This window comes from Crocodylus porosus, unplaced genomic scaffold, assembly GCF_001723895.1.
Source record: "Crocodylus porosus isolate Cpor-Errol unplaced genomic scaffold, CroPor_comp1, whole genome shotgun sequence".
Classification (NCBI taxonomy): domain Eukaryota; kingdom Metazoa; phylum Chordata; order Crocodylia; family Crocodylidae; genus Crocodylus; species Crocodylus porosus.
Window position 1 is genome coordinate 40,920,607 of NW_017728947.1, and position 22,207 is coordinate 40,942,813.

The following is a 22,207-nucleotide window of genomic DNA, read 5'->3' on the forward strand; positions in this document are numbered from 1 at the left end:
GCAGCTTCCTGCTGTACTTTCCTCTAATGTTTGTATAGAGTGATGCAGAAAATTACCCACCCTCCTACTCTTTCCCTATTAGGCAGAATTTTGAGTCTAAATAACCTGGCTACAAAACATGGCTGTTTCTGGATAGCATTGAGCTGAGCCCTGTAATTATCACTCTTGAGGAAGGAAGTAGAGGTTGAGGCCTGACACTGCTATCTTCCACTGGGTTTGGCTCTGTCATTTAACTAAGCTTTTTGGTTCTGGGTGATGAGCAGGGCATTAGCTCTGCTGTGGTTCGGAAGGACAGGCCAAAAGTCATTGCAGCATAAGGGACTCTGTTGTGAAAGCTGCTGCTGGTCCCTTCTCCAGCCCAATGCCTCTGGTCTGCTAAACTATTGAGATGTGTTCTGCTGACTTAGCCTCCAGGACCAAAACAAGTCCCAGTCAGACTATGCTGGAATCCTGTCTCCTATATGTTGGAAGTGTGGAGAGGAGGGGAGAGCCCAGGAAAGGAGACGAGGAATGAATGTGAAGCTTAGTGCTTGCTTTTATCTAACTCCAGTTCCTGTTGCAGGAACTGGACTCTTCCTGCCCTCCTGTCTTCCCACCTTGGAAAGATGCCAATCTGAACCCAAGGCATCTAGAAGGGGTTGCTCCATTAGCTATACTAGTTATTTTCCATCAGAGTGCCACAGCACCCTGGGGTGCCCTGAGATCCTTTCAAGCATGCCAGGAGATGCAAACCTAGCAGTGCTAACGTTGTGGGGCAAACATGACTTGCAAGGTAAATACAAAGATTTCACACAGAAATACCACAACTATGGATTTCTGAGCTCTTTGCAAAAGAGCCAGCTTTTATTTCTTCTATAGTGTGAAGAAGAGGGGGGGGGAACCCCCAAAAAAACTACAGCTGGAACCATCTGAGGGGCACCTCAAGTCTCTCCAGGAATACCTCAATTTAAAGAAGATTGAGAACTGCTAAGCTATACTGATCCAGTTGGTCTAAAACAGGGGTTTCAAACATATATAGCCTGGGGGTTATATCTGGTCACTGAGCCATTTTCACCTGGCCTACAGGGCTCCCAGAGTGCTAGGGTCAGGGCCTACCATCGGATTCCTAGGTACAGAGCCCTAGCTATTGCACATAGCAGGGGTAGGGAGTGGAGGACAAGGGATGTCTGTCTATGTTTGATCTTTGCACTGACTCTCATTCCACTGCAGGATCTGGCCTGGGGGCACAGGTGAATTTGACTGTATGGCCTTTTCCACAAGGGGTGTCACTACTGCCATCACCACAGAACATCTGTCTGTGTTGTCTTCTCCCCTCCTTGGTGCTTTCTAGCAGATCCAAAACATAAGCTGCGGATGAGAGAAAAGGGGAAAGTGTCCAGGGGCCTTGGAGGGCTCTGGCGCCTTGTACCAGATAGCTTCCCGGGAACTCTACTCTGCATGAGCTTGGCCTTTTGTCAGCAACAGCAGAATTTGAATGACACCTTGGGGTCAGTGCTTCAAAGAGTTGTCACATGCAGCTAGGATCACTTGTTTTGTTCAAGATGAACATTTTTTATAAACCCATGGGTTAAGCATGAGGCAGTTTCTCAAACTGTAAATTCAGCAGTTCCTGGGAATATAGTTAGAGCAGCTTTAGGAAACCCCAGCTGTTGCATGTCCTAGCAGACTTCTGTGCTTGCTCTGTTCTCCTAGCCCTGCCATGGGATAGTGCTGCAGGCTGGAATCCCTTGGAAGGAGGACTTTTTTTTTCCCAGGGCATCTTAGCCTGGGCCAGGTTCAGCCCAGTCTTGTCAGATCAGGATGGGAACTTAAGGTGAGAAGCTGTTGTTAGCTTCCCACCACTGTTAAGAAGCAGGCACAAGGGTGAGTGAGGGACATGAACTTTGGCAGTGATTTCTAAACAGTCCATCTTCTTCCCCCAGAGACTTGTCTCCAGCACAGAGCCATGTGCTGTGGGATGGGCAAGAAAAGGATGTACAAACAGAAGAATAGATTGCACAGTTCTAAGTTACTACTGCATCTTTGCTTAATGAATGCCTGGTCTGAGTAGAGGTGCTATTTGGTTTGCAGACATGAGAAGGATTGAAAGTTTCAAAATATGTGTAATGGGGGAGCGGACCATCATATCTGCCCCTAACCCTGCTCTCAATCCTCCAAGCTTCCCATTTCCTGTCTAGCACTGATATTGATCCTGTTCTTCTGCTTCCAGAGCCAAAGCTAGGTTTGTGGGGGAATCAACCAGGATACTGCAAGGGCACTCAAGTTGCAAGATACAGTCACCCTGGCTCTCAGGCTCCAGGATTCTTCACGCCAGCCTTGCTACTGCCATTGCCACTGGTCACTTCTAGACTGCTTCCAGCATGTCTTCAGGACGGGGTGGGCAGGAGGGAGGAAACTTTATTATTTTTTTTTTTTCCAACAAAAGTTCTCACCTGTCCTGATGTTTCCTAGTGGACACTAAGAAGCTACTGCAACTGCATGGGCATATTTTGCTTGTGTTTTCTGCTACACATTTTATACATTCTTAAGCTTTTTACCATATGATATTGTAAGTGGCTTTTGTTTTACTTTTTTCTTTAATTTTTATATAGTGACACTGCATGTGAGCTGCACTAGGCACTGAAATGTCTGGCTATGGTTCTGCATACAGGTATGCAAGAGAGAGTTTAACTACTTAATTCAGTGCCAGACTTAGAACCACAGGAATGAAAACATAGCTACAGTGTTCTGGTATCTTGCAATGGGGATCCTCCAGGGGAACAGCAGTTAAGTCAAGGATACATGATGATCATGTTTGTTAGTCTGTCCTGCAAACACAATATATCAAATGTCAGAAGGCCTGGCTGCCATGAAGTTTCATAACATGCCCTGCCAGAACATCTACCTCCAAGCTGTTGCCTAATGGAGGAGAAAGTTCATAGATCACACAGGAGGCCTCCAGAATTAAACCAGAAAGACCACTGAAAACAGTACAGCTAAAACCTCCTTGAACTAATAACAGGCTTTTTTTTTCCCTCCCTGCACCTCCCACCCACCCTTCTGCCACCCCCACTTCCACCCCTGCTGGGTTTTTTTGCCATAACCTGAAGGAACTAATCCTTAGGGACAGTGACTGACAAATCAAGTCCAGCTACCTAGCTGAAAGCAGGCACTCAGTTCATCGTGCTGGGAGTTGCAGCAGCAAGGCAGACTGGGCAGTGGCATTCAGGCAGCTGTTGGAGCAACGCATCCCGTCATACAGGAAGTAGCCTGTGGGTCCCATGCCTAGCTGAGACTTTAAAGCAGAGCAAGTGGGGGCATAGGATGGGGAGAAGGGGAGCTGGGTTCCATGTGTGCCGGCCACTTTAAGTGGCAGCACTACCTTCCCCCTGCACGGGATCTTGCTGCCATCCGTTTGCTTTTACATGCCTAGTGTATGGCTGCCACTGCTTTTGCTATTGTACTGCCTGTATGATATGTGCCCTCTTCGTTCAGTTTGTGCAGTGTTTTGGACTGCAGCAGTCCAGAAGCCCAAGATGCAAGACTTTTCATAAAAGAGAAACTTGTCTGGATGTCATGGTCATCCTCTTACACAGTGGCATGTACAACTAAAGTACTATGAAGAAATTCCAAACAGCAGGTGCTCCGACTCCTGTACAGCTGGTGGATGCTTTCTATATCTCTTCCCAGGAAGGAAGTGTAGGAATCACAAGAGAAAAGTTACTAGCCCAAGGATAACAAAATTTTCTTTTTGATCTTTCAGATCCTGGGCGCTGTGATCCTGGGCTTTGGAATATGGATCTTGTTTGACAAACTCACTTTCATATCAGCTTTGAGTAAGGCCACTTTCCTCCCTCCTGTGCTGTATGAGAGACCTGGTCCTCTGACTTTTAGCTCCTTCAAATACAAAAGCATGGTGGGGAGAGATGTAGCAGCACAACCAAAGTGTTCTATATAGAGCCTAGCTTCTGGTTGGGCTAGTAGAACTACAATAGTGAATAGATTTTCTCTAATCTGGTTAGTGATCAGTTCCAGTTGAATGCTCTTAAAAGTCCTATAAATAGGGACTACTTCTAAGAATCCAAATCTCTATCCTTCATCCAACTAAGCAGTTGCATACAAACACTCTTACCTGCCAAGTCCCTAGTTTGCAGCTCTAAGGACACTGAAAATACTTAAACCTGCATACATCCAAGGAGACAGTTAGACATTCACTGCTGATTTGGTTCAGACAATCTTAGATGGATACCAAGTGATTGCTACCCCGTCTTCCTCTGAGTGAAGACTGGTAGCTGTCCCACTGCTTCCCTCTCACCTTCCTTGCAGGTGGCTTTGCCTGCCTTCTGGTGATTTATCTGGATAATGTGGAAGAGGAACCTGCAATAGAACAACCCCAAAATGACAGTGCTTACACTTTTTTTTTTTTTTTTTAAACCCAGGCTTTACAGAAAGGAGAAGCACCACAAGGTTAAAGCAATGAGGGTGTGAAGAAACCCCTCAGCTGCATAGACAAAGGGATACATAGGAGCCCTGGCAGTAAGATGTGATACAGTAGGGCAGGGGCGGGTGAAATGCAGTCCGCAGGCTGGATGCGGCCTGCCAAACCATTCTACCTGTCCCACGGGGCCCCTAAAACATTTAGAAAATTAATACTGATCTAGCCTGGCTGCCTGTCATGTGGGCCTCGATAGCTTGCCAAAACTCTCAGTAAGCGGCCCTCCACCTGAAATAATTGCCTGCCCCTGCAACAGGGGATGCTAGGACCACTGTTTATACAGCAGCTGGATATTGCAGGCTGTAGGGTTTTGCTGTCCTTTTCTTCACTAAGGAATTGGTGTCTCCAGGAAGGGGGTGAGGGGGAAGTGTGTGTGGCTGTTCTGGGTTTTTTTTCCCATTTTACCCATAATCTCTCTGCTGACTGTGCAAATGGGACTTTTGGCTGCTTTCCTTGGGGTTTCTGGACTAAGCCCATTTGCTGCCTTTTCCTGTGCCCTCCTCCCTTCCCCTCCTTTCTCTTGCTTCTCTCCTCCTCCCCTCTGCTTTAGTAACCCTCACAGTCTGGGAGGGAGCTCTGCACAATCGGGCATTCCAGCGTATTGCCAAAGGGGCCTGCGTCTCTGTACTTGTTTGGCTGCCTGCCCAGAACTGGGGAAGACATGGAGCAGGAGAACAGAAAACAGGAGTCTTCTGCCAGCACAGCCCTTTGCAAAGAGTTGAGATGTGCTGCAGATGAGGAGTGTGAACACAGCTTTTCTTTCTCTTTTTAAACCTTTGGCTTTGGGATTGGAAACTTACTGATGGGTCTCTTGTGTCTTTTTTTTTTAAATCATGTGGAATTAAGAAAATGCCTTTTAGCAGTGTCGGGAAGGAAACTACAAGCATTTGAAAGTCCCAACCATTGTCTGCCTGACTACAGGGAATCATATAAAAGGCTTTGAGTAAGAGTTGCTTCCCTTAAAGTGCTTTTCTCCCATAGTGAATGTTCTGAAGCTGTGTGGGTTTTGGCTGGCAAGGAACGGCAGGCCAGGGAAGCTGTCATCCTGCCCTGCTTCACCAGTGTTTCTGTCAAAAACAATAGTGTGGTAAAGTATCCCAGTCTCTAAACAAGCAGAGCAGAAGGAGCGCTGCCGCCCCCCCGCCCCCAGCATCCCAAAGTGGTTATTGCATGGTAGGGAGGCTGAGGAGGGGAAAGGAGTCAGCTTGGGGAAACTGACCACCATACTAAGTGTCATCCTGGTGAAGTCATACCAGGAGTTTCAGAATACAGGGAAATTCCAGCATTTGTAAAAGTTGTTATTCAGTGGCACTAGGGGATTTCTGAAGGGCTGGCTGGTAGACAAACCAGCTGTTCCTTTCAGGTAGGAGTGCCCGTGGTAGCATCCTTGTCCTAGTGCTTGTCTGTCTCACTTCATCACCCAATAACTAGGTGGACAGTCTGCCAGGGATGAGCTAAATGCAAGCTTCTGTTCTGCAGTCAGAACTCTGGGTACAGCTGATCTCTTATTATACCGACTAGATATTTGCAAAAACAAATCTCTTATCTGCAAGCTTCAGGCATGCTCCCCCTTCAGGCATAAGAGAATTGAAAGATTATAAAAATTTCTCCTAGGTAGAACTGTAAATTCACATTTTCACTTCTGTGATTTTATTTATTTATTTTTTCCGCTATCTAATAATTGGGAAAGTAGGGAAGGGAGTTAACTGAAATGATACCTGAGCACTTCCTTAATTTCCTCTTCTCTCCTCTTTGATTTTTTTTTTTGAGTGTAATTGTCAGGGCTACCTCTATTCCAGTCAAGTATACATTCCTCTGACAGTTATAGCTACTCTTGCCAGGATTAAGTGCAACTTTTTTATGTTTTAACATGGAATAAACTTTCCTGCACTGCACATGCATGGTTCTGGCAGTTGCCCTATAATGAGTGCAGGCTCATCAGCATGCTGTGGTCAAACTAGATGTCAGGTAATTTTGAATATCTCCTCCTGTAGCTCCTCCAGCACTAACTGGCTAACATCAAACTTGCAGCTCTTTCACTTGAGGGGTACATTTAGTTGAGGGTGTGCTGCTCCTGAGTGTAAATTGATAGGACTAAACAAAGTAAGTGAAGAAGGGGTTTTAAGGGGTGGATGAGTAGGGGAAAAAGATGAGAAATCATCTTAAGCAGTAGCATAACTCCCCTGTTGTAAAAGTTTTCAGATGCCAACAACTCTGGTAAAGATCCAGGAATGGTGGGCAGGAAGATTTCTCCTGTAAGTCATTGCCAGGGGTATCAGTGTCTTCTGACTTCCACCCTCCCTGCTCCCCACTGCTGGCTAGCCTTTTCCTGTCCATCTGAACTACTTCTGTATCTGAGTTCTAGTTACCTCAGGCTTGAATGGAGGCTTTTAAATAGGTCCTGCAATGGTTAGGAGGTGGTGCTGGTTGGGGAGGGAGAAAAGAAGCTTTTTATCTAGTGTCTCTTGGCCACTCTCTCTCCCTCTGAGTTTCTCTTTTTTAGTATTAAATGTATTAGCACTTTGAATAGTGCTGACTGAAAATACTTGTGATGGCTGACTTTTTTTTTTTTTTTCTTCTCTTCCCTAATCCCACCTCCTCCCAGAGACTTCATCAGACTCCTTTAAGATTGGGGCATACATCCTCATTGCAGTTGGAGCTGTTACCATACTGATGGGCTTACTGGGCTGTATTGGCGCTGTCAATGAGATCAGATGTCTCTTGGGTGTGGTAAGTGAATTACTACTATTGTTTATCCACACCTGTGGCTTCTTTACTGGGAGAAAGTCATACTGATGCTTTTCCCTTCTGCTTGAGTTGCAGCCCTGGACCTGGTTAGCAAGCTATTTCTTTGAATGGGCAGGAGTTTAGTATTTCCAACCCTAAGTGAGGCATTGCCCTCGCATTTTGGGGCTTTAGCTGGGCTGTCATCTCTACAACCTTGCTGTGGTAAAACTATTCCCTCTTCACACATCCAGCAGTTAAAATCTGCTAGAGGGAAATATACACCCCCCCCCCCCCAAAAAGGTCTTTGCAGGAAGAATAAGTAAAAGGTAGGGAATGAAGAGACCTGCTTCTACTGCAGTGCCAGGCTTGGCTGTCATAAGGAATGCACAAGACTTAGAATTTGACTGAAAACCCCAGTGCTAACATTCATTCTGAGTGCTCCTGGACTTCAGCCAAGAGCTTACAACATGCCTCAGTCTGGTACCTGGAACAGTGTCTTCCTGGAAGTCCTACAGCTGGAATAATAAAGGTGTTTGGGTAGGGGTGGGAGGAAGCAGGACAGGACTGGGTTGAGGATGCACGTAATGGTCCTGCATCAGCATTTGTTAGATTAAGATGCTGCAGATTGCAGGGAGGACCTGACATCAGCAGATTTCAAGAGGCAGCAAAGCAGTCTATGGCTGAAGTGCATTGGCAAGGAAGCCTGGGAAGTCGATTTTTATAACGGGCTAAAGCAGCTGCTTACTCATTTGCAACCAAGAATTGCAAAACTTAAACCTGCTTTAGTTCTGGTATGAAAGGCCTGTATTCTCATGACTTTGTAGTTGGGGCCTGTAAAGAAAAGAGACCTTGACCTTAAACTGGTCAGTACTGGGAGTTTTTTTTCCCTTGTAACTCCAGCCTATAAAATCCTACTTGGAGACTTGCTAATAGCAGTGAGCTCTGAGTGGGTCTCTTTACAGACAGCACTCTGGAAAGTCAGTAGAACTCACCCTTTCTCTGTTTTTGTTTTCTAGTACTTCACTTGCCTGCTGTTGATCTTCCTGGCTCAGATAGCTGCTGGGCTGCTCATCTATTTCCAACAAGACAGAGTAAGTGTTACTTTCCTTATCTGTTATGAAGAATAGCATGGGTGAGAGAATCTCTGCACCATCCCTCCACAAGACACATCATTGGAAGACCTGAGAGTCCTTGTTCCAGTCTGTGTAGTATCTCTGTGCAAACCAGTGTGACTTTCTTGTCCACACCCCACACACACACACCCACCTACTCTGCTGCATAGCCTGCTTCTGATGCAGGATCTTGTACTTGGGGAAACAAAGCTTCATGCTTCTTATCAAAAGTGCAAGGTATCTGATTCTCCCCAGCATCTAGCCTGGATTACAAACTGAATCAACAGGGATCATTGGAACTCTCTTCATTCTGACTTCACTGCTGAACCATTCTCTCTTTTAAACCTTCAGTGGTGCTGGCTAGACACTGCTGCAGACCTTTCTGCATTCACCTCTTTAATGGGAGGAAGTGCATATATCAAGATTTGACTTGGAGTTTGAGTGAAACTGTGCTTGTAAATGCATATTTCAGTAGTACAAGGTCGGTTGCTCTGCTAAACAATTAAGAGTAATGAAGAAGAGGGCAGCATCCAGACATGGCTGTTCCTCTTGTTTCTAGTGCAGCTGCTTAGTTCTCCAGTATATAACCTACTGCTTTGCATTCCTGGACTACTTGCCCTCCTGCTGTATGGCTCTTCTATCCCCACCAGTTCCTGGGTTAGGAGGACTATTCTACTCTTTCTAATGTTTCTACCTCTACTCTGAGTCTACTGAAGTGGCATCTAACAGGCTGCTGCACCAAGGAATATCTCTTAAATGGTGCTGTTTTTGTTTTAGCACATCATTTCTGGAGCTTGAAGGAACAACTCTGCAATATCTGTCCCAGCTATAGGTTATCAGACCTCTAGCTACTCGGTACTTCATCTGGCTAAAACGAGGCTCATGTTTGGACATAACAGCGAAGGACAGCTATGCTAGCTGTTGTCTCTGGCCCATAGGGCAGCTGCTGTAATCCTGTGCTTACAGGGTTATCTTGGGCTGATGTGTGCCCTTTCACATGTTATAAAACCCTGGTAGTTGTGGCACTGTGGACAGTCTTAGACTGTGTGTGTGTGGGGGGGGGGAAGCTACTTGTCTTTAATTCCTTGCAACAAGCTGCAGGTTTTTTTTTTTGTTTGTTTTTTGTTTTTTTAGAGCTGGCTTCTGACAGTTTTTGTGGTATAAACATAGCTTTCTTTCTATTGTTTCTGTTGCAGCTGGGGGAGGAATGGAAACAGTGATCAGCTGGTGTGAAGCACACAGCAGACTTCCGAGGGAGCTGTAGCTTTTCTGGTTCTGAACAAGTGGCTCTTGCGCGTGCACACAGTTCCATGAGGGGGAGGAAGGGAGTGAGTGTCTCAGGGTGAACAAGGCAAGCATGTTTCCTTGCTCCCTTCTACCCTTCATTTTGGCTTTTAAAACTGAAGGGTTTTGTCCAACTTGCAATGTCTAGCAAGTGTCTATAATTAGGAGGGGTGGAAGGATTTCTGGGGACTACTTTTGAGGAGGATCTGTGCAGCAAAGTCCAAGCAGCTATGCCGCTAGGTGTATGTACCAGCAAGATTTGTCACCTTTGCAGATCCTTTTGGAGCAGAGGGCAGGAGTCAGGCCACTTGACTGAAATTCCAGGTGCTTCCATGCTGCCTCTACAGGCTGCTACATGAGCTCCCAGGGGAACTCCCTTCATGAAAGCACAGTGGCAGAAAGAGAACTCGGAGTCATTACTGATTCCAAGATGAACGTGGGCTGCCAATGTGAGGATGCAGTCAGTAAGGCTAATGGCACCTTGTCATGCATCCACAGATGCATCTCGAGCAAGTCCAAGGAGGTGATCCTCCCCCTCTGTGCAACACTGGTCAGGCCACAGTTCTGGGCTGCATCCAGTTCTGGGTGCTGCACCTCAGGAGGGATGTGGTCAGCATCGAGAGCCTCCAGAGGAGGGCCACTCACATGATTGGGGGCAGCAAGGCAGACCATACGAGGAAAGGCTACAGGACCTGAACTTGTTCAGCCTTCACAAGAGAAGGCTGAGACAGGGGTCTAATGGCTATCTATAAACCTACCGGGGGGGACCAGAGGGGAATGTGTGAGATGGTGTTCCCCCAAGCACCTCCCTGAGTAACAAGGAATAACAGCCACAGGTTGAGAGTAGGTTCAGGATAGACATCAGGAGGCACTACTTCACAGTTGGGGTAGCCAGGAACTGGAACCAGCTTCCAAGGGAAGTGGTGCTGGCTCCTACCCTGGGGGTCTTTAAAAGGAGGCTTGATTTTAATTTCCTAGCTGGGGTCACGTGAGCTTAAACTTACTAGGGGTCTGGGCAGGGGGTTGGACTTGATGATCTGCACAAGTCCTTTCCAGCCCTACATCTATGAATCTTTCAAAGGATCTTTGAAAGTGGGGGTGCTGCCTGATTTTTGTGTGGTGTATAAGATGCATCTTTTGAAGTAATGCTGTACAGAGTGTTGTGAGCTACAACTCTCAGCATGGCCTGCTGAGCCTCAGTTAGTGGCTGCACTTCAGTGATGCGATGACTGTTCCTTTTGCATGCTGTCAGGAAGATAAAGCAGAACCTGGGGGGGGAAACAGCGCTGGACTTTCCAACCACTTCCCCTTCACAATTCAAGAAGTTTGTCTAGAAATAAGCTGGAGGAAGAGGGAGGTTCACAAGGAGGGGACATTCAGATGAGATGCAGTTGATAAACCTGTACAAAGCTGATAAAGCTTTGTTTTATAATGGACAGAACCTTTTATTGTCTACCATCTTTTCAACAGTTATTAGCTTTAGTTGGTGGAATCTCTTCCCTTTCCTCCTTCAGGCTTACTATTTTGCTGTGGGTAGAGGAGCGAAAAACACTGAGGGCTTTTTGTTCTTTCCCTCTTGGTTTTCAGGTTCTGGCCCATTGCATGATGAAGTAAAATGTTTTATCGCATATGTGGCTGCTATTGCAGCCCAGGGTGCTTGCAGAAATGTTAAGCCCTTCTGAAGGGACTGCTTCCAGACAGCAGTGTCCACAGGAGGGTAGAGTGTTTCTTGATGGGGAATTTCCTGGCAGTACCTCCTTGAATGAGGTGCAAAGCTATTTGCAGAACATCCTACTTTCCTCTTTGCTTTTCTTATTAATGAAAATATGGCCTCTTATCAGCTGGTGTTTCTTCTCCCTGGAGGGTGGAGGAGTTTTTGGGGGGGTTTCCACAATAGTGATGTGATTCAGAAAGTTTATCTGGTATGATATCACCGCCCTTCCATAGATGACTATCTGGACACAAACCAAACAAGCCTACAGCTGTAGTCTAGGGTACAATTGAGGACTGCTGCAACTTATTTCAGACAATTTTTTGTGGGTTCTTCCTTGTGGCCTGGCTGTAAAGGCTCTTGAGTGAAAAGAGCAGTAGTCATTTTGAGACTGGCAACTTTCCATGCCCTAGTGGCTACCTATTGTTATGTATATGGATGTTTGTTTGCAGAGACTTGCCTGTGGCTGTAACCTGCATTAATGTCAGGATCTGAGCTTTATTCTGGGAGGGGAGTCTTGGTTCTTGACCTGTGATTTAAAAATTGGACTTGACAAATGCAAGGAAAAAGTGCTGCAAGGAATGATTTGGCACAGAACCCAGAGATGGACTGGATGATCTATGAGCCTTCTCCATCACTATGCTCCATGAGTCATGCAGTAGGTGAGACTCCAAGCTAGAGACTTGGACTCATACCACCACCCACCTAACGGCATTGGTGACTAGGAAAACGGAACCAACCAAAATAGAAAGAAGCTGAAAAATTTGCCTGCTTTCTGGCTGACCAGCAGTCCCCAGGGGCATAGACGAAGATCTGTTGGGTAGCTGTATGTAAATTTTTTTTCAACTTTTTTTTCCAGCTCACTGCTCACTTTGTTTCCCCGAGAAACACAGAGGGGTGAGGGATTTAGTGGTAGATGCGTGCATTCTTCCATGCTCTGCCAGACTTGTGAACAGGCTGTTCTACATTTTGTTCTTAAGAACTATACTACACTATGTAATTAAAATGCCTCTCTGAAATGCTCAACAGTACCAGATTAGGAGGTAAAGTTTCTTGGAACTGGGGGTTCAAGATCCTCAGTCTGTAGCTTATGATACTCTCTTCTTAATGCCCAAGGCACCAAAGCATGTGATAAGGGCAGGGTGCACAAAGTAATACCTGAGCATAACTGGAGTTTTCCCTGAAGCTCCAAGGTGCTGCCCTGAAACAACATTCCAGGTCCATGTTCCCATATCATGTTGAGCATTACACTGAAGTTGTGCATGGTAGTAGAGAGAACCCCAGGACTGAATCCTCTGATGTTCAGGGATTTATGTGGATGACCTTTTGACACTGGGCTAAAAGTTGGCTTTGTGAAGCTGGGTGAGGGAGGGGGTAGAGACATGGCAGAAATGGCTCTTTCCTACCTCTTGCACTTGCATAGCTCTCCATATTCTTGGCAAGATCTTTCAGAAAATAGTTTAAAGATTGCCATTTGTGGGGGGACCAGCTGGTAAAGTAATGCTAAGGGGCAATCGGCATGGGTTCATAGCAGGCGGATCCTGCCTGACCAACCTAGTTTCACTTTACAACTGGGTCACAAAATGCTTGGATGAGGGAAAAGAGGTAGATGTTGTTTACGTAGACTTTAAAAAGGCCTTTGACACAGTGTTGCATCCAATTCTTATAAATCTCTATATTGCAGTTTTTAGTTTATTACAGTCTGGTGGGTGGAAAAATTGGCTTATGGGATGCGCCCAGAGTGGTGGTAGATGGGTTGGCTTCTACCTGGAGAAATGTAGGCAGCAGAGCCCCTCAGGGCTCTGTCCTGGGACTAGTACTAGTCAATATTTTCATTAGTGGTTTGGATGAGGGAGTAGTAAGCACCCTGTCCAAGTTTGTTGACAACACAACTATGGGGGAAGGTAAAGACTAGAGGGCAGGGAGCAAATCCAAGCAGATATGGACAGGCTGGGGAGGTGGGCGGAACGGAATAGGATGAAGGTTAACAAGGATAAGTGTCATGTGTTGCACTTGGGGAGGAAGACTCATCAGCACTCCTGTAGCCTGGGAGGGACCATTCTAAGCAGCACAACTGCGGAAAGGGGCCTCTGAGTTGTAATGGATTCCAAAATGAACATGAGTCATCAATGTGATGAGATAATAAGTAAAGCTAACTGCAGTCTTTCTTGTATAAGTAGGTGCATCACAAACGGGTCTAGGGAGGTGATACTTCACCTGTGGCCTGACCAGTGCCGCAGAGAGGGGGAGTACTGTGTCCAGTTTTGGTTGCTGCACTTCAGGAAGGACGTGGATAACCTGGAAAGAGTTCAGAGGACGGCCACTCATCTGGTTAAAGGCTTACAGAAAAAACCCTATATGGACTGATTAGGAGACCTGAACCTCTTTAGTCTCCATAAGAGGAGGCTGAGAGGTGATCTTGTGGCTGCCTACAAACTCCATCGGGGGGGGTCCAGCAGGAAGTGGCGGGGATAAGACATTTACCAAGGTGACAGTCAGGGTAACTAGAAACAATGGACACAAGTTAAGAGAGCAAATTCAGGCTGGACATCAGGAAAAAGTTCTCTACAGTGAGGGGTGCCAAAATAGGAAATAGGCTTCCATTGGAGGTAGTGTTGTCCTCTTCCTTGGACATATTCAAAAGGAGACTGGACAGACACCTAGCTGGGGTTATCTGACCTTAATAACTATGAAACTGTGTGGGGGGGGGCAGGGTCCAGAGTTCAGAAACCTATATACTTTATTGCACCAGTACAGTCCTGTTAGTGGCAAGCAGTTCAAGTGGCTTTGATTCCTGTAATTGGGTGGGGAAGCTTGTTTGCCAAGTAGTTAAAGAGAAGCAGGGAGACCATGTGTTTCCTTGTCTCCTATCTGTTTGAATGGCATGTTGAAGATTTTTGGGGGGGGAGGAATGTGACTGTGGCCTTGAGAAAATTTTGGTAATGAGATGGCCTCTGCTGTTGTAAATGAAGATCTAATTGCTAGGTCTCCCTGTCTTTATCAGGGCCAGCAAGTCTGGAGCACTCTGTGCCCAGAAAGAAGTCTTGAAACCTGCTGGGATGGCCCATAACTACCAACTAGGAGAGAATGCTGACTCTGACAATCATTTTAGTTTAACTATGTCCACTATCAGGCTGGTTTGGGGCAGAAAGGGGCATAAATGTTTAAGATGGATACTAAATCTAGTCGCACACTTTCTGATGATCCTTGTAGCTTCCTGTGCTGTTTCTTATATGGGTCTGCCCCTTTCCTGGAAGCTGTTGCTGTAACCACAGTAATGATGGAGATCATAAAACTCTTGAAGGGGTGGTGCTCAGGGAATGAGGCTTGCCTGTGTCAAGGGCCCAGTTTGCCCTTTTTGCCAGGCTCTAGGATAGTGTATACTGCAGTGACTTTTTAAGGGGGCCTGTATACAGACAGCAAATGTTCTAGACACTGAACACCAGAAATGCAGCTGTGACTTCTAGCTGGGAGGATTACTAGGCTTCTGGACTGCATAAATCAGCTACTGTCAGAGTACAACTTTCTTTTAGAGATACCAGTTGGCTTGAAGTTGTGACTCATGGTACCAAATGCAAATACCTGGGTGGCTTGCTTTAAACAGAACAAGATGGTGCCCCAGGGGAGAATCTAGCATTGAGTGAAGCCTCTTTGTCCTCTAGTTCAAGCAACCATGACCTGTATTGCCTACTTGCTTTTGTGGTAACACTGCCCCTTTTTGGCATTCTTTTTATATATTCCTAGTGTAGTGCTCCACAGCACTTGTAACTCTACTCCCCCCTTCTTAGCCTTCATCTTACTATGCTAAAGAATACTAGCTTTTCTAGTCTTCTCTTGTAAAACAGATTTGCCAGGTCTTTCATAGGGTAACCCTTCTGCGCCTGTTCATATTCAAGATGGCTTAATTCAAACTTGCGTGACTGGGATGGAATATAGTATTCCAGGTGTTGGCTACTTGATTCCTCATACCTTCTTTTCATTCAAACCCCTGGCTTAGTTCAAGCACTTCCTGACCTACTTCCTTCATGTCATCCCTATAACTTGCACTCTTCCTCTCCCTTCAACTTCTTTCGTCACCTTCTCAGTATCTCCCATGCAAAATGTATGAATAGCATCCCAGTCTGGCCTTCCTGGTTTTCTCAAGGCTCTGCAAACCTAGTCACTTCCTGATGTAACTTTGTGGTGTCAAGAGGTCTATTCAGCATCTATGTGTGTGCCTGTATCTTGTACTTATGCCCTTCCTATGCTCTGCTACCACATTTTTACATCCTCTTTTGTAATACACACTTAGTTTTGGTTTTCCCCCCAGTAGCTTTAAGATCACCTTCCTGTTTCTGTAGCAAGGTCCTCTGGAAATAGTGGCTCCATGATAAGCCTCAGCAAGCTAATGAACATGCCAGAGGTCTTTTTTCTCCACCTGCTCCTGATTCGCATGCTCAAAACCCAGAACTGAGGCAGTGGGGGCACCTACTGACATCTTCCTAGTGTGCTTGAGAACAGCGACAGACGGTGATGGAGCAAGGGTTGGGAATTGGAGGTAAAGCACTTTGCCCAAGGCTGAATAGTGAGTTGTACAGGTGGATGATAGCATCCCAGCTTTAATTCTGAAGAAATAAGTAAAAAGTTAAGTGCATGTGTAGGAGCATTGACTCGCTGACTACTTGTGTTTTTACATTGCCAGGTAAAAAATGAAATGTCCACCATGGTCCAAAACTTGATTCAGGACTACAACTCTGGAAATGAAGAGAAAAAGAGCATCCAGGAAGCATGGGACTATGTGCAGAAGCAGGTGAGTTGCTGAGGAAGGGCTAGTTAAGTTTGACTATGCCACACTGGTATCCTAGCGGGGCATTGCTAGAACGAGACAGCCTCTGGCACCTGCACCCTCATTCAGTCTCGCACTGTGTTCCAGTCCCACACTCACTGTCCTTTTTAATACTGTTATGAAGGCCCTTTTAACACCACCTTTTTATCTCCATTTCCACACTCCTATGGCAGTAGAACCCAAGAACTGCCTTTTGCCATTCTGGGCTTGCTCTGTCTTAAATCTCTTGCAGTTTGGGTTTGTGGCTATTGTTCATTGTCTTCTCCCAGGCTGCAGCCTCTAGCTCGCGTGCTAGGATGCGGTTTCTATAAAGGGCTCTTCCTTGAGCAGTCTTCTACAGAAAGCACAAATGGCTGCTGTAGTCCATGAACTGAGATGGCTGGAGCAGGGCAGCTTACTGGCCTCTGCCATCTGGCTGACCAACACCGTGGTTAACTCAGGATTTGGGTGCTTATCTGCTTTTGAGACCATCTTGGCTGCTAGCCTTAAATGGGGTACGCAGGCTGTAGTTTGTAGGACCAGTTGCTATTTTCTACCTAACGAAAGGGGCCCCTGGCACTAGGCAAGACTGGGAGGAGGAAAAAAACTCCCCTTTTTACCATAATCTGCACAGTATCCAGTTTTTTCCTCTGTGCTGCCCCCTTGTCCCCTCCCTCCCCCCCACCCCAAATTTAAGCCATGGTTTTACCCAAGTAAAAAATAGCAGTAAAGGGTGAATCTCTTGGTAACACACTTGATGGCAGACAAGCCCAGAAGCTGCTGTTGCTTCTGTCACTTCTTTCCTGGCATGCAGTGTTTGTGTGCAGTGCTGGCTTATCTGGCTTTGCTTGGAACTGTCCAGCTATGAACGGGTTTAACTTGGCTCAAGTTGCTGCCTGAGCAGCTGGCTAGGAAAACTTTCTCAGCTGAACATTTTAGGAGCATATGTTTTGTGTAGTGCCAAACCAAAGAGCTCTTCAGGCAAACAGGAAGTGAGCCCAGCCCCCAGTTCTTTGTATTTGCATTTTTTGTCTTGTTAATTGCAGGATGTCTCGGACGTAAGAGCAAGCCATGGTCTCCTTATTGCCATGGCTTTTGCCTGTTTCCGTATTGGTTCTGGTTTGAGGGATAGACTACATTACCTAGGCTTCTTTTAAAGTCTTGTGCTATACCTACATCTTAGCATCATGGTTGTGCTACCCTTTTTACTGATGGTCTCAGCAGAGGACAGGCTGGGCTGTGGAGAGTGGACTTCCCTCCTTTGCACCTGCAGTGTTTTATGGCATGGGTAAATAGCTTCAGTCTCGACTCGTGAGGGGCCCAGTGGGCTTTCAGTGTGTGGTATCTCTGCAGTAGTACATCATGGTATGTCAGGCTGTGGTGTTCAGACTCAAACTCCCTGGAGTGGTGCATGTTCTTTCTGAGACTCCTTCAATGAAACTAAAACATGTTGGTACTAATGCTAAATACCAAATGCTGGTACTCTGGATTTTCTTTACCCTTGTCCAGGTTTTTTTTTAACATCCCCCTTTCTATAAACTTCAGTGATTACCAACAAATTATTATTTTCCTGTTGGTCTGTGAGGATCAGGCAAAATGTTTATCAATTTTAAACATTGAATCCTGCCAAGCCTAAATATTATCCAGGTAGAGGCATGTGGTGGTAGTGTTGTGTGACTACTTCTGATTTTATTCCACACTTCCCCTCCCCTCCCCCTTAAGTGCTGATATCGTCTCTAAATCAGTAATCTAAATACCAGGTTTCCTCCTGAGTTGCTTTTGGCAACCTTTGTTCCATATTTTGGCAGAAGCATTTGAATATGTGAGTGGCAGGTATGGTATAAGGCAGCCTACTAGACTCTTTCCCCTCTACCTCTAAGCCTACAGATGCCCATCTACTGGAATCTCTTTACAAATAGAAATTTCTGTTCCCAAGCTTGTTTTGTAAACTAGCCCTGTGCCAATAGCTGGCTGTATTTATTAATAACATTGGGCCTGGAGTTTCAGGTGTAAGTGAACCATCTTGTAGTGGTTTTTGGTTGCTGTTGACAGTTGAGTTGGGCAATCCATGGGTGGATTTGTTCCAAAAATTACTTTTTTTATTCCTCCTCTTCCCCCCCCCAGTCTTAAGTAAATATTCAGTTTAGCCAATTGCTTTAGAAGCTTTAAACCTTTTTAATGGTCTCCCTCTGATTCCTGGGCATGAGTCTTTCTCAAACCTACCACATGTAAATATCTACCATCCTTAGCCAAAATGCTGTTGCTTGCATGTGTTACCCGTTCTTCCCCACCACCTCCTTCAGCTTTCTCTTTTTTCTTTGAGAAGAGGTTGGTGTTAAGATGGCTCTTCAAAAGCAGTATGGAAAACAGTAAAGATAGACATAAGCATAAGAAATGCATATAAATTTTTAAATTGTAATGATCTAGGCTGCCATCAAGAGGTATTATGAAGAATACATGTTGTAAGGCAACTTTTGATGCTATGGTACATTCAAACCAGGTCTTGTAATTTCTATAGTTTGGTTTCAATGTCTGGATTGAAGACTGACCATGAAGCAAGTTATGGTCTAAGCCAGTGGTTCTCAGCTGGGGTGCTGTAATGTTGGTGCTTCCCCTGCTGTAGGGTGAAATTCCCTCCTGTGCCTTTTTATTTTCAGGAGGCATATGGAGCTAAATGGAGAAGCAGCTGCAGCAGAAAAGTGTACTTCCTGCATTACACTATGCAGGCAGGTGCACTATTTCTGACGGCTGTTCCTGGTTTGAGAGGTGGGGAGCGTAGGACAGTTCCCACCCCATGGTGGTGGCCTGGAGATCAGTGGCGGCAGCAGCATTTGACAGAACTGCCCCATACGCTTCTGTTGAGGAGGCAGGTTGGAACTGAACTGGGAAGAACTGCAGTGGAAAAGACCTGCTTGGCTGCATAATGTAATGTAGTTAGTGTACCTTTCTGCTGTAACCACTTCTCAGCTTGGCTCAGATGCATGTCATGAAAACAGAACTGTCCTGCACATCTTTCTGGGAGATGCCATGTAGGATTGGGCTGGGAAGGGCTGCAGCAGAAGGGTGACAGGAGCATGCACCTTTTTGGCTCTGCACTCTCTGGGTCCACTTAGCTGCAGCAGCAATGGCCATGGGGTGAGTGTAATACAAGATCTAGTAAATGAATAACTGATTAATACTTAACATAGTATTGTATAATATGGTTATGCTATTCAAAATACATTTCAGCATGTCATGGTACCCTATTTAAAAAGCTAATATAAAAGTTTTGAAGGGGTACCCTCAGTGTAAAAAGATGATTGAAAACCACTGATCTAAACACAGCAATATCCTTCAGTGCCAAGCTGTGCAAATGACACTGATAAGGTAGTTGCCCCATGAACACATGCTCAGTATGACCTTGGGATGCCAGAAGTGTTCTAACATTGCTGAGGTGAGATCAAAAACAATCACCTAAGCTTTGGCTTCACAGGTACTACACAGAGGATGTACCTGGTACCAGCCCCTCCTTTCTAAGCACTAATAGTTCTTTTTAAAGGGAATAAAACCCAATGATTTTATTTTATGTATTTATTGTTAGCTGAATTGCTGTGGCTGGGATGGACCAAAAGATTGGATGAATAACACACTCCTCAAAAATGAAAGCTACACATCCTATCCTTGTTCCTGCTCTTCCAACAATTCATATCCTTTTGGCTTCTGTACTATGGACACTGATAATGGCACACTGGGCTCTGACTGGTGGCCTGTCCATTCTCAGGTAAGTGTCTTTAGGCTTTGAACAGGCCCCCCCATCCAAAGTGCTCCTTAGTACTTGAGAGAAGCTGGAGAGCGGGAAGCCCACTTCAGGGATTATTTTTGCCATTGCTTCCCCATGGCCATTCTAGTTCTCTTCTCTAGGGTGTACTTCCCAGGCTTGGGACAGAATGAGGATGAGGAATCCTTTCATAATAAGGCTACTCAACAGTATTGTTGGCTCTTGTTCACATTTACCATCTTTTATTCCCTCCTTTTTTGCTATTTGTAGACCAGAGTATCATGACACCCTGAGGTACCTTGATCCTTTCAAGGGTACCCTGAGGTACCACATACAGCTAGCACTGTTAGTTATGCAAATATGATTCACAAGTTAAACCCAGAAATTCCAAATAGGAATCGATCGTGTTCAGAGCATCCTGACCTGCGGTGGTCTTCTAATGCTCTTGGTAACAAGTGCTCTGAATGAAAACCTAAAAGCTGGCACTTGTCTTTTCTGTGGGAGTGTCTCAAACCTAAAAGGCTAAGAACTGCTGTTGTAGACTCTTACTTTGTACTCTTGCACCTTACTCATAACTGGGTTCCCTCCCCAGGGCTGCATGGATGGTGTGCAGAGCTGGTTACGTGACAACCTTGGCATCATTCTTGGGGTGTGCATAGGAGTTGCTGCTATTGAGGTAAGCTTGTCACAGCTCTGTACACACCTGCTAAGCTAATGTTAAGCTGCCATTTCAGGCTGTCATGGGGTTTGGATTACAGCCCTGGTGCTAGCTTGTTGGGCTCAAAGCAAACACAGCCATGAACACCCTGTCAAGCTTGACTAAATTTTTTTTAGTGGCTGTCAGTTAATAGAGTGGAATTTGGAATTTGTGTGAGAAATGTTCCCAGGTTAGATGGGTTCTGCCCAGCATATCTGGTATCTAGCAGTTTGCTGCATGCTTGATGAAGAATGTGGCTAACCAGTTATAACTAGTTGAATCCCAGTAGTAACTACCATATTTACTTGAATATGGTAAGGTTTCCCTGCCCTCTTCCCACCTACCCCCAATCAGAAGGAGCCTTTCATTTTATATTCACATACAAAAAAAAAAAAAATCATTAAATACCCAGTTGCTAGGAGCAGCAAGTGCTTAGTAATGGAAATCAGCTGTGAAGTCCACACTGAGCATACCTGTAAAACCCATGGCCCATGTATGGGAAAACATACTGATGGGCACCTACCATAGGCACCAACTTTTGGCTTCTTGTGTTAGGTGCTTGCAGACTTACTTTTCGTTTTTTTAAAAAAAAGGGAAAAAAAAGGCAGCGCTGAACCCTGTGGATGCCCAGAAGAGGCAGTGCATTACTTCAGTATGGCTCTGCAGCATTTGTAAAGATCTGGTGCTTTAGTGGGGCTTTTTATCTAATAGCTGATTTGAATCAGCTTATCTAAAAGCACCACAACTCTGCTGAAGCACCTGATTTACACATACCACAGAGCCAGGTTGAAATAACACACTGCTGCTTCCAGTAAAGTGTGGGTTCTTAAAACATGCAGTCAACTCTGTGGGTGCACTAACTTTTTTTTTTTTTTCTGAGGCTCAAGCACTCACTGAGCATGCACAGAGTTGGCACCTACCACAAAGCTAAGGTAGTACCACCTATCTCAATAAGATACAGTGCCTATTGTCCTCAGTCCCCCCCCCTCAGTACTGACTTCTTTTCCACTCATGGTGAACAGCTACAGTGAATACATTTAAATTCCCACAGCTGAGCAGCACCTTCCTTTCCCAGTTCCAATGATTCCTATTTCTTCATCAACCATAAATGTCTGTCAAACATCACCAAACTTATCTCTAGATGAGAGGCTCTGTCACCTTCTCTCAGCGTGTCATATGAGATGCGTGGAAGGCAGGGCCACACTAAATGAAGCTGGATCAGGCAGCTCTGAACCTCATCTGCATATAAATTGTTGAAGGATCCCAGGGTTCGTGACAAATGCCCAGTTTCAGACGTCAGTAGGGAGCTACTTATGTGTATGGATCCTTTGTGCGAGGCTATCTGGAATGCGCACACGTACCTGACCAATGCTGAAGTGTGGATCATCATGGTTCGAAACACTGGGCTAGGCCCCAGCAGACTCAGTGAACTGCGGTAAATCATAAACCTTTTGCTGCTTTTGAACTAATAACATGCATAGTTTTTACTATGTAAAAATGTGTGTGTGTATATATAAGTGCTGCTCAAAAGGTGTGTGTTTTATGAAGTGCCTGCATTTAAAACTTGCAACAGCTTGCAAAAAAGGAATATTGCATCAATTCTGGATGAACCAAGTCTGAGTACCCATAGTAATTTCCCTA

At 45.5% G+C, this 22,207-nt stretch overlaps 1 protein-coding gene across 2 annotated transcripts in view; it reads left to right on the forward strand.

The window, feature by feature from the left end:
- The window catches only part of CD82 (CD82 molecule), a 56,726-nt gene that overhangs the window by 31,813 nt on the left and 2,706 nt on the right, over positions 1–22,207 (forward strand). For both annotated transcript variants that reach the window (XM_019551986.1, XM_019551987.1), the window contains exons 3-8: positions 3,743–3,815; positions 7,080–7,204; positions 8,218–8,292; positions 15,990–16,097; positions 19,693–19,872; positions 20,462–20,545. In XM_019551986.1, the coding sequence (XP_019407531.1) occupies positions 3,743–3,815; positions 7,080–7,204; positions 8,218–8,292; positions 15,990–16,097; positions 19,693–19,872; positions 20,462–20,545 (645 nt within the window). The remainder of the gene's footprint in view (positions 1–3,742; positions 3,816–7,079; positions 7,205–8,217; positions 8,293–15,989; positions 16,098–19,692; positions 19,873–20,461; positions 20,546–22,207) is intronic.